Source organism: Budorcas taxicolor, chromosome 5 (genome assembly GCF_023091745.1).
Source record: "Budorcas taxicolor isolate Tak-1 chromosome 5, Takin1.1, whole genome shotgun sequence".
NCBI lineage: Eukaryota > Metazoa > Chordata > Mammalia > Artiodactyla > Bovidae > Budorcas > Budorcas taxicolor.
In genome coordinates, this window is record NC_068914.1 from 95,620,028 (window position 1) to 95,633,482 (window position 13,455).

The 13,455-nt window shown below is 35.0% G+C and overlaps 1 protein-coding gene across 1 annotated transcript in view; it reads right to left on the reverse strand.

Moving 5' to 3' along the window:
• Positions 1-1,270: 1,270 nt before the first annotated feature.
• Positions 1,271-13,455, reverse strand: part of USP15 (ubiquitin specific peptidase 15) — a 127,558-nt gene continuing 115,373 nt past the window's right edge. Inside the window, exons 19-22 of the mRNA XM_052639478.1 lie at positions 13,202-13,351; positions 11,195-11,298; positions 5,407-5,495; positions 1,271-1,696 (exon numbers count right to left, since the gene is read on the reverse strand). Coding sequence (XP_052495438.1) covers positions 1,514-1,696; positions 5,407-5,495; positions 11,195-11,298; positions 13,202-13,351 — 526 coding nt within the window. The 3' untranslated portion in view covers positions 1,271-1,513. The remainder of the gene's footprint in view (positions 1,697-5,406; positions 5,496-11,194; positions 11,299-13,201; positions 13,352-13,455) is intronic.

Sequence of the window (13,455 nt, forward strand, 5' to 3'; positions counted from 1 at the left end):
TTTATCCTGGTTAAATGCATTTTTTCTTTCACGTTTAAATGCTAACATAAATAAATAATTTACCAAAATGTGCACTCACAGAGTGAACTTTTATTTACAATACACAATTTATAATCTATTGTATTTGATTAGTTCAAGTGAAGAACATTATACTTTTTGCTTTAATAATAGTGGGACACATAGCAATTTCTCAGGTAGTCGATATGTGAAACGTGCCCCAGCATTTATTTTCTATTAAAGGCAGTATTGTATGCCAATTGACAATACATTCTTTCAACTAGATCAAAGGGGAAAAAGCAGCAAATGAAAAATGTTTCAAATGTTCACACATATTTTTGGCATCCTGGATCCTTGAATGCGGTGAACTAAAATCAAATTCAAGGTCTGTATGTTTTATATACTGTACAGGTTCTGACTCTGGAACATGCAATGCCAATTCTCTTGTAACAAGTTCCCTTCTGAGAAAAGCTGTAAGGCTATGGTGAATTCCATCAGGAACATACAAAGAAAGTTAACAGACCTACCTTTAAAGCCAATTGTCCATTAGTAATTTAAAGGCCAGAAAAAAATTTCTCATCTAAGCTTGATGCAATCATTACTATGGATACAGAATACTATTAAATTTGTCTTTATATTACAATAGGAGAGCTAAAAGTTGCCAAATTACCAAAAAATGGGGTAGAGAAAAACAGACAGCCAAAATTTTAATTTTGGACCAACATCAGATTTAAAGATACGCATTTTAAATTTAAAGTAAGCCAAAAAGAATTTGAATATCTAAGGAATAGATCCCAACAGCAGTGAAAAATACTTACATTTAACTGAAAAGTGACTTTCGATGAAATGTGAAATCTAGAACCTGTTTCTACAGTAGTAGTAAGATGAACATAATATTGTTTTTTTATGATACTACAAAAGGAAATAACTTTTTCAAGACTGCTTCTTGTATCATGATTTAGTTTTATAACAGGCCCACACTGATTACCAGGTAAAGATTTGAAAATTTGGTTTTCCAAGAATACTACTGCAGTATTTATGCCACACTGACACTGCAGCTCATTATCACAGTAGTATATGTGGCAGCCTAATGCACATGAACTAGATTATCCAAGAACTAAGTTCAGCCATAGATTTCTTGCAGTTATTATCTGAGCAAAATAAATGACCAACATCCACAAATTTAACATTTGTCATCAATTAACTCACATCCAAAAAATTAAAGAAACATAATTCATCAAAACAGCAGCAAACTTAAAAGGGATTTATTTGTGATTTCCTATATATATTTAGCTTGTAAATACAAGACTGTAAATGTATTAAGAGACAATTTCTGTTAAAGTTTTCATTGTGTTTCACTTCAAGTACTGCACAAGTTAAAATCTGATAAAGGATTTACATTCAGTGATCTGAAACTCCCCATCTCAGACTTTTGTTTAATGTGGTGGGTAACTTCATCATTTCAACAGATACCACCAGCAGGAAAGTCTCTCTTTTATGGCTTCTAGGACTTTCATTAGTTAGTGTGCATACAGTTCTCGTTTTCTATATCATTGTCATTATCATTGCTATCTTCATCACTTTCTAATGGGATGCCTGTGGCAGCTGAAGCACCTTTAGTTTCTCTGTCAAGGGGGAAAAAGCCAGTTCCACTGAAAGTGTCTTGTCTCTGGTAGAAGAGTACATATGCTGCTTTGGACTGTTAAAAGAAACAAAGAAAGTTAAAATGGTTATGATTCTCAAAGATCACATTAAATATAGAATGAATTTTTAGCTGATAACCAATTTTGGTGATAGGACATAAATCAAGAAAACCACACATGGTCAAATGGAGGTTACTAAAATTATTAACTATTAAAATTTATTAACTATATCAATAGTATGACTTCTATTTATAAAGGAAGAATGGTCACTGGATTTAACATTTATTCTAAGTTAGCTGGACAGATAAATCAGTGCAACCATATCACAGATCCACCTTCTTACTCTAACATGAAATAGAATTCTATGCCTTCTTTCCTCTTGTCTCTAAGGACAAGGCAAGTGTCTTTCTAATAGTAACAGCTTCTTGCTGTATTTGTTCTAGATTCCAACTTTTCTTACCATCTTAAGGATACTGCTCCATCAATCATCACTGTTATCTTTAATGAGTTCTTATCTACCAGACTTTTTTGGCATAAAAAATACTTCAGTCTTCTCCCATCATAAATTCCTCTCCATTCCTCTTCTAGCTGCCATATACCTCTTACTCTTCCTCGCAGCCAGGCTGGGGTCTATAGAAAATCTAATATTCATCATTTACTCTCATGCACACTTCTCAATTCAATGTGATTACTGCAACCACTGTAATGAAATGCCTTTCACCAGCCTCAAAAACCTCTTATAAACAAATTAAATGGGTGCCTGTTTTAGCCAATCTTTTGGTGGCATTTAATGCTTTACTCTTTCTCCTGCATTAAAGCATTTTTGGCTTCTGTTACACTACTTTTCCTTAGATGCTTCATCTCTACAGTTTCTTCTGATTTTCCTGTGGGCTCATTAAATCCTGACTTAAAGTAAAAAAAAAAAATCATGTTTTCAGTCCTCAGCTCACTGCTCTTCTGAATATGTATCTTCCCATAGGTGACTCATTCAAACCTATGGTTTTAAATGCTACCTAAGACAGACAATTCAAATTCATAACTTAAGCCAGTTCTCACCGCTGAATTAGTCCAATTAGTCCAACTACCTAATGGAAATTTCTACAAAGCTATTATACAGGTATCAATTTCACAGCAAATTTTCTTACTTACTATCTTAGTAAATGGCAAAGTAAGAGTCATCATCTCCCTCCCCTCTCTATATTTACATGTAATCTTAATCAAGTTCTAGTATTTCTATCCATTAAGGAGCTCACAAATCCATTCTCCCCTGTCTATATACTTACTACCACTGATTTAACTTTAGAAGCTCTTGTGGCTTAAATTTCAGGACAGCCTCCTTTCCTCTGAAGGCTGAATAATGGCCTTTGGGCTTCTTTACTGGGTGCCCTCCAATCTGTCTTCTAAAGTGTTATCAAAACATGTTAAGATGGAAATTTAATAATATTCTTCTATTAGTTAACAACCACTCAATACTTCTCACAGACTTTAAGAAAAGATCAAAACAACAAAGAACTCATCTTTCATGATCTGAGTACCAAATTTAGCCCCAGTTTAATTTTTGCTCCACCTTCCTAACGAGTCTTTTGTTTCAGTAACACCAAATTATTTGCTGTTCCCTTAGCTAAATGGTATATTCTGCCACACAGCCTTGCTTTCGTAGCTACTGTTCTTTTTGCTAAGAATGTCTTTGGTTTTGGTTCTTTTGTCTAATTTACCACTATTCGTATTTGCAGACTCAGATCAAACACTCCTTTCTCTATGTAAACTTCCCTGCACTGGTTCTGTTTCCTTACACTCCAATCAGTTAAGACAGCTGCCTCAATCTATACAGTCAATATACTTAACAGTAATTATCATATATAATTGTCAATTCATGTCTCTGTCACCCATAGATTGTAAGTGTCTTGACATTAGAGATAGCTGTCTTTTTCGGCTTCCCTGGTGGCTCAGATGGTAAAGAATCTGCCCATAATGCAGGAGACTCAGGTTTGAACCCTGGGTAAGGAAGATACCCTGGAGACTGGAATGGGTACTGCTACCCACTCCAATATTGTTGCCTGGGAAATCTCACGGACAGAGGAGCCTGGTGAGCTACAGGACTGAGTGATTAACACTTTTACTTTCAACTTTGTGTAGAATAGAGTGTTGTATACAGAATGTATTCAAACACTTGTTGACTAAATGAAGAATTATTACGGTTAAAAGGTAACATCAAATTCACATACTGTATATAAACAAGATATTTATTTGAAACCAAGATTAGGGCAGTGTTGTCAAATAGACTTTGAAGGAGGATGTAGGCAACTTCAGGGTTTTGGTTGGGAGACTAAAGAAGAGAACAGAACTGAAAAATGAGGAATATGATATGAAATTAGAAGTCTAAATATAAACCAAAAATGTAGTTAACTTAAGCATAAACACATTTTAAAAAATACTAAGACTTCAAAAGTCTCTTTTTGTTCTTTGCTGTAGCTATAGGGAGATAAGCAATGGTATGTATGTATATAAATCATGTGTACAAACAGGTGATAAAAATATAAAACATCTATAAACAACTCAAAATAACTTCCTATCTATGTATACAATAACTGATTAAAACTATGCCAGTAACTGGGCTCAGAAGCTTATTAATTGATTAAACTGAACAATTTAAGTTGAAGACTTTTAAAGCATTATAAACTAAAACAAAACAAAAAGCTAGTCTCTGCCCTCAAGGAATACATAATTTAAACCAGGAAATAAAGTAAAGCAATCAGTGCTTCCCACATCAACAGAAAACCTCTGTATAGGAAAGATCATCACATGAGGAAATACTACATTTCTCATTCTTTGTAAATACTGTGATCAATAAGTAAAATTTATAAAGGCAAAATTTATAGAATAATAAATTCTTATCAAGCAAGCCTCAGTTTTCTTCCTAGAACATTATTAGTCACCTTATCTATTCATCAATCAATAGAGGCTACCCTGGTGGCTCAGCAATAAAGCATCCACCTGCAAAGCAGGAGACCATCTATAATGTAGGAGGCGTGAGCTTGATCCCTGGGTCAGGAAGACCCCTGGAGAAGGAAATGGCAACCCACTCCAGTATTGTTGCCTGGAAAATGAGGAGCCTGGCAGGCTATAGTCCGTGGGGTCATAAGAGTTGGACACGATTTAACCAACACTGTCAATCAATATTTGATAATAAAAATGTGCTCTGATGGGGAACAAAGCAAATGCCAATATTTTTGCTTCAGCTATGGCTGACAAGCTGATGCAAGTGTGAGTAGATGTAACTTCCTAATTTTTCTACTATTCAGAAAACATCAGACAAATACACAGGGTTAATTCTGAAAATTTTGTAATTTGTTTTATCTATATCATTTTGAGAGTTTGAATACATAATTGTCATAAAGGATAAGACTTTTCTTTAAATATCTCAGGTATGGCAAGGCCCTTAAAAGTTTTTTATTTTTCTATTTTAGCATTCGGACTTTAGCCAATGTCTAGAATGTCTGAGCCTATTGTTCAGGGGAGAATTTAATATTTTCATTAGAAAAGTCCAATTTTCATGTTGAACACTACCAGAAAAGTTTTCATGTTCAACTTATGCTTCTGCTAGTGGACAAATTTAAAAGACTGATCTCCACTTAGAGGACAATTTTACTTATCTTTAAATAAGAACCAGTCTCTCAACTATTAGAACTGCTAGAATATACACTATAGTGCTTCATGGGCCCCTTTTATGGATTCCCTGAGCTTCAAGATTAAAGGACACACTTACCACAATCTGGTCTTCAGATGCAGTTGAGACACTACTGTCATCAAAGTAGTACCATTTTCCATCATCTTTATTTTTTGCAAAAGCAGTATCTAATGAAGAAAATACAATCACTTTTATCACTTAAATGATCTGTGGTTTTCTGGGCGGGAACTCCCTCATGACTTTAAAATTGGCTATATAAGGAATACCTATTAAAATTACATGAAAATCATCTACGTTAGGCCAATCTATCGTATATTCAACTGATTCCAATGTTTAAAGGTTTTCAGAATAATTTCTATAATCTGGAAGTCTGTGATACTTTCTATCCCAGTCTTTTTTTTTTTTTTTTCATCCAAGGAACATACAGGCCATATTTATTATTTTTTTAATACAGAGAATAACAATACTGAAGACAATAAATGGTGATTAGCATTTGTATTGGGCCCAGTGCTGTATTATTTCATAAGAAGGTATTATCATTACTATTCTTCTAATTTTACAGATGAGGAAAGTGAGGCATCAGGAGAACTTTAATTTGTCCAAGAGTATAGCTGTTAGGCAGCAGAGTTAGGATTTAAACTCAGCTCTGTTTACGATTCCAAAGTTTGAATTTTCAAGTGTAAATTTAAATTTTCTATGACCAATATTTTTTCAACAATACTTACTATAACTCACTGATTTGTACTGTTTTGATTTTTTACATCAGAATCATTTCCACTGTTTAACAAAAGTACAGTGCAAGAGAAATGTAAAAAGTGATCAATTAATCTGCACTAAGATTTGCTTTATCGTTAAGTTAAAAAAATGTCCACTTTTCCTATCTCATACTTTGTATAAACTACCCAATAACTGAAGAAATAAAGCTGCAAAATGTACTCATAACAATTATCTGCTGTCATAACTTTTAAAAAGTGACACTACAGATTTGGTCTTCTAAATAGTTCTACTCCTCTTAAAATTATTCTTCTGAGTGAAGCCCATTATGGGTTGTAAATTTGCCAATCTGAAATCAAGTCCACCACATTTACAAATTTAAAGAAACATCAATAAGTCTGACACTAAAAGGACAAAATTTAACAATAATATTGGGTTTTGAGAGTTGGACTGTGAAGAAAACAGAGCGCCGAAGAATTGATGCTTTTGAACTGTGGTGCTGGAGAAGACTCTTGAGAGTCCCTTGGACTGCAAGGACATCCAACCACTCCATTCTGAAGGAGATCAGCCCTGGGATTTCTTTGGAAGGAATGATGCTGAAGCTGAAACTCCAGTCCTTTGGCCACCTCAAGCGAAGAGTTGGCTCATTGGGAAAGACTCTGATGCTGGGAGGGGTTGGGGGGGAGGAGGAGAAGGGGACAGCAGAGGATGAGATGGCTGGATGGCATCACTGACTTGATGGACATGAGTCTGAGTGAACTCCGGGAGTTGGTGATGGACAGGGAGGCCTGGTGTGCTGTGATTCATGGGGTCACAAAGAGTCGGACACAACTGAGCGACTCAACGGAACTGAACTGGTGTTTTAGCTGGTAAAGAATCCACCTGCAATGCCGGAGACCTGGGTTCAATCCCTGGGTTGGGAAGATCCCCTTGGGAAGGAAAAGGCAACTCACTCCAGTATTCTGGCCTGGGGAATTCCATGGACTGTATAGTCCATGGGGTCACAGAGAGTCGAACACGACTGAGCGACTTCCAAAAAAAAAAAAAAAAGAGACACATCTAACAAAAAGGCACAGAGTTTGCAAAGTAAACGGTGGTATCAAAAGAAAGCTAAACTAATATTTGTAATTCTGAGAAAAAGACAAAATGAAAAACGAGTATCAAACTCAGGTAAAAAAGAACAATAGATAAAAGAAGGGCTACCCATTTTAAACATAAATGCAACTAATAATGCAAAACAACTAATAAAACTGTTAGATGAAAGAGATAAATCATTTTAGTAGTAGTCCTGACAAATTCATCTTAGAAAAAGAATGAACATCAAAAATAACCAGAAATAGTAATGATTTAAATACAACTAATAAGATTAACTGTAATAGAAATAGAGAACTCTGGGTTTGAATGGGGAATATATATGCTTTTAAAGTACATAAACATTTAAGGAGCAGTCCATGTATTAAGCTACATGAAAGCCTTAATACTTCTAGGGTTAATATAGATAATGGCCCTAATTGCTATAAAATAAAATTAAGAAAAAAAGGAGAGCTTTACAAAAAACATACACTTGAAAAAGCACATGAGATAATCTTGTGATATTCAGAAAATTATACAGGAAACTAAAAACATACACAGAATTCAAAAAGAAGACTACAGTTAAAAATTTATGAAATAGTGATGAAGAGTATATAAAGGAAAACTTATAGCTTTAATTATAGCCTTCAACAGAGGGAAAAGAAAGAAAACAAAGTTAAGCATGCAACCCAAGAAACTAAAGAAAGAATAAAAGAGCAAACTCAAAGTAACCAGAGGAAAACTATACCAAGGAGAAGAGGAGAAATCAACAAGATAGAATACATACCATGTGTAACAAAAAGAAAAACGTAATAAAATAGAAAGTCTATTCTTTCCAAAGACGGAAAAGAACAAGGGACAACAATATAGCATAAGAGTATTATAAACAACTATTCTCAAATAAATTGGGAAATACACATTTTAAGCAAAATGGAGAATGTCAATATGTATACTCTGGAAAAAGAAAATCAATAAACATGATATAAATAGAATAATTTATGGCTGAGAAGTCCAGATAGTTTTATTGGATGAATTCTACTAAAATTTCATTACCAGTTAATTCTTATATTATACTAGCTGCTTCAGGAAACATAAAACGGTAAAGTGTCCTAGCCTGTTTCATTAGACTAGGTCATAATCTTGATTCCAAATTCAGACTTAAATTGAAGAAAGTGGGGAAAACCACTAGACCATTCAGGTATGACCTAAATCAAATCCCTTATGACTAAACAGTGGAAGTGACAAACAGATTAAAGGACTAGATCTCATAGAGTGACTGATGAACTATGGATGGAGGTTCATGACACTATGCAGGAGACAGGGATCAAGACCATCTCCAAGAAAAAGAAATGCAAAAAAGCAAAATGGCTGTCTGAGGAGGCCTTACAAATAGCTGTGAAAAGAAAAGAAGCGAAAAGCAAAGCAGAAAAGAAAGATATAGTCATTTGAATGCAGAGTTCCAAAGAATAGCAAGGAGAGATAAGAAAGCCTTGCTCAGGGATCAATGCAAAGAAATAGAGGAAAACAGTAGAATGGGAAAGACTAGAGATCTCTTCAAGAAAATTAGAGATACCAAGGGAACATTTCATGCAAAGATGGGCTCGATAAAGGACAGAAATGGTACGGACTGAACAGAAGCAGAAGATATTAAGAAGAGGTGGCAAGAATACACAGAAGAACTGTACAAAAAAGATCTTCACAACCCAGATAATCATGATGGTGTGATCACTCACCTAGGGACAGACACCCTGGAATGTCAAGTCAAGTGGGCCTTAGAAAGCATCACCACGAACAAAGCTAGTGGAGGTGATGGAATTCCAGTGGAGCTATTTCAAATTCTGAAAGATGATGCTGTGAAAGTGCTGCACTTAATATGTCAGCAAATTTGGAAAACTCAGCAGTGGCCACAGGACTGGAAAAGGTCAGTTTTCATTCCAATTCCAAAGAAAGGCAATGCCAAAGAATGCTCTAACTACCACACAATTGCACTCATCTCACACGCTAGTAAAGTAATGCTCAAAATTCTCCAAGCCAGGCTTCAGCAATACATGAACCGTGAACTTCCAGATGTTCAAGCTGGGTTTAGAAAAGGCAGAGGAACCAGAGATCAAATTGCCAACATCCGCTGGATCATGGAAAAAGCAAGAGAGTTCCAGAAAAACATCTATTTCTGCTTTAGTGACTATGCCAAAGCCTTTGACTGTGTGGATCACAATAAACTGTGGAAAATTCTGAAAGAGATGGGAATACCAGACCACCTGACCTGCCTCTTGGGAAACCTATATGCAGGTCAGGAAGCAACAGTTCGAACTGGACATGGAACAAACTGGTTCCAAATAGGAAAAGTAGTATGTCAAGGGTGTATATTGTCACCCTGCTTATTTAACTTCTATGCAGAGTACATCATGAGAAAGGCTGGGCTGCAAGAAGCACAAGCTGGAATCAAGATTCCCGGGAGAAATATCAATCACCTCAGATATGTAGATGACACCATCCTTACGACAGAAAGCGAAGAAGAACCTAAGAGCCTCTTGATGAAAGTGAAAGAGGAGAGTGAAAAAGTTGGCTTAAAGCTCAACATTCAGAAAACGAAGATCATGGCATCCAGTCTCATCACTTCATAGCAAATAGATGGGCAAACAGTGGAAACAGTGGCTGACTTTATTTTTTGGGGCTCCAAAATCACTGCAGATGGTGACTGTGGCCATGAAACTAAAAGACTCTTATTCCTTGGAAGGAAAGTTATGACCAATCTAGACAGCATATTAAAAAGCAAAGACATTACTTTGCCAACAAAGGTCCGTCTAGTCAAGGCTATGGTTTTTCCAGTGGTCATGTATGGATATGAGAGTTGGACTATAAAGAAAGTTGAGTGCATAAGACCTGATGCTTTTGAACTGTGGTGTTGGAGAAGACTCTTGAGAGTCCCTTTGACTGCAAGGAGATCCAACCAGTCCATCCTAAAGGAGATCAGTTCTGGGTGTTCAATGGAAGGACTGATGTTGAAGCTGAAACATCATATTTTGGCCACCAATGCAAAGAGCTGACTCATTTGAAAAGACCCTGATGCTGAGAAAGATTGAAGGTGGGAGGAGAAGGGGACAAGGGAGGATGAGATGGACGGATTGCATCACCGAGTCAATGGACATGAGTCTGGGTAAACTCTGGGAGTTGGTTTTGGATAGGGAGGCCTGGCGTGCTGCAGTTCATGGGATCGCAAAGAGTCAGACACGACTGAGTGAACTGAAACTGAAACTGAAAGTAAGAGCAATTAAAAAAAATTACAATATCATTTCAGACATGAATTAAATTTTATTTAATCCTAAACAAAACCAGCTAACCAAATCCAACTGAGTATATTAAAAAAATATTTAATGAATAGGGTTTACCCCCAAATGCAAAGATGGTTCTTCAGAAAAACCTATCAACTGGAGAGCACAGATTGGAATAATCATCCTGGAGCGCCGTCTCACAGTACTTTACTCCAACCCAGCAATCTTACATCTGGGTATGTAGCTCAAAGAAATTCTCACACAGGAGACTAAAAACAATGCTGTTTATTGTTCTTGAGGTGGTAGAAAGTTAAAGTTAATCTGGATGTCCACCATGAAGTGAAAAGAGAGAATATGGTAGATGTAAGCCATGAGTGGTTAGAAGCAATGGATTAAACTGACACAAAGTAATATGCAGAAGTCTTAAGTGTCAAGAGAGAAGAGTAAACTCTACAGCAGAGTAACAAACATAAATTAACAATGATGTGTGATTTGTGAGAGCACATACAACAAACATGTTAGAAAGGGAAGGAGGAGAAGGCGAAGGACAGGAGCCCTGAATGGACCAGTGATTTCCAGTGCTCTTAACTGAGGAGTATGATTAACTCAATCCTCTTCTCTTAATGTTAAAAAAAGAAAAAGAGGTTCAAAAGCTGATTCATTCATTAATCAACATCTACTGATGCAGACACAGTATCTACTGTGTAAGACACATCTCACATTTTCTTTTAAGAAGTAATATTTTAAGGAAAAAAGTCTGGCATTATTAAACATCAAGACTTTAGTAAAAAGGTAAATTATCAACTTACAGTGTCCTCCTCCCATTCCTCCATAGTGGTTGGAAACAGCAATCAAATTATAGCGGCAAGGACCTGCATTTGGATTAATTAGGAATTCTGACATATCCAAATCACTGTTTAAAAAAGAGATCAAGTTAATTTTATGTTTCCCCTAAATGTAATGAAATTCTACTCTTCAGTCAGTGTTGTTTGACTCTCATTTAAATATACTCCTATACATACACACACACATACATATCTAATTAAAGAAATTACTAAGAGCCAAATAACTATAAAATTATATAAATACCCTTGAGATTTGAGTGTTTCAGCAAAAATTTTCTTAGGGATTGAGAATTAAAAAATTCTCCACTGATCGTTTGTTTTCAGATTCGTATTTTCATGCTGATACATTTCTTAGTATAAGAGGAAATATAGACATCACCATTTATCACGTGGGTTCTTTTCTAAAGTCATTTTCAGAAATTATTTATTTAAGGAAGAATAAAGGGACAGTGAAAAAAAACTTTCTTAGAAATTTTATCCTAATTTGAATATAAAATATATTTAAATATAACCCCAATATCTATTCTATGTTTCCAGGTTTTGATGACCTATGCATCCTAAATGAGTAACATTCTCTGAAATGCAACCAGCTGTTTATAATTTATCACACACAAAACTGGAATATGACCATTTTATAGTTTATTTTTTTCTGGTTATTCTTTTTGTAATTAAAAAGCAAGAATGATTCTAAATTTCAAATAGATCTCTAATAGATTTAGCTTATCATTACTTTTGTTTGTTCTTTTACTCATATTTTCAAAATGCTGTTCTTGAAAAGCTTGATGGCTCCTAATTTTGTTTTATTAAAGAGAAAATAAGCATTTTTATCTATAATTACAAAACATTTTCAATTTTAAATTTATAAACATGGATTAGAATAAGCAATCCAGAGAATGTTTTCAGTACATCATCTATTTCGTTCTAGTCACCTCTGCACACACATACAACACCTGCCTTGAGTATCTGTTTACTTATAAACTGTAGTAAGTAAATTTGGTATACCAATATTATGAAATATGAAAGAATACTGCCAATTTTTTCTTCAGGAAAATGGGAGAGCAGCATGGTCTTTTTACAAAATAGGGTGTAATGAAGTCCTTCCTGCACTCCGTGAATGAAGATACATTATTCCCTTTTTGTCTATCTGAATTCTCAATGATTTTAATGAAAGAATAAAAAAAGACTACTGATATGCTGTATGTAGACTTCTTTGCATATTTTTACAAATAGGATGACTTACTACAGACACTGAAATAAGAAAAGCAAAAGGCGACAACAGGATGACTCACTACTCTACTGCATCACCTGCCTTCTACACAACTCCACTGTTCAGTTTCCACATTAGTCTTTCTAAAAATGCACTTAGGAAGAATGGAGGATTAATGATGAAAACAAAATCACTAAGATCCCATGAAGTATCTTAGATTTACAAACAGGGCCAGTGAACTCAAAAGATAATGTAACATAAAATGAGTTTTACTTTTTTTTTTAAATGTATTTTCTCTTTGTCCTTTGAAAGATCTCTTAAGAAAAGGAATAAAAATTGTTACTAATCCATACAAATTGCTAGAACAACCCCAAAAATACACTCAAAAACTGAGACTGGATCTAAAACAAAACAAATCAACAAATATAACACAGTAGAAACAGACTCACAGATACAGAGAACAATCTTGTGGTTGCCAAAGGGGAAGACAGGTGGGGGGATGGGTAAAATAGGTGAAAGGGATTTAGATATACAGTAAGTCAAAAGGACTTAATGTACAGCATAGAAAGTATAGCTAATATTATAGTAACTTTGTATGCTGTGTAATGTATAAAGATATCAAATCACTATACCATACACCTGAAACCACATAATATTTAAAGTCAACTATGTGTAAAAATAAACAAAAAAACACCTATAATCTGGGAGTGATGTTAAAAAAAGTTAGAGGTGCCCAACGTTTATTAAGCTCAACCAGAACTTACTTGATAGGAAAATCAACTAAAGTATCCAACTTGTCTCTCATGTATCGACTATAAGAAAATCGCTTGAGATGCACCACAAGTACTGGAGGCAGAGACCATAAATCCAATTTCTTTGTGGCTTGCTGATGTTCTTTACAATTGGGACAATACCTAAATATAGAGAAATATTTAAAGCTTATTAGAGATAACGTCAGAGGTAATATCAGGAAATGCCTAATATGTAACAGACTGACAGGAACTTGTTATTTTTAATC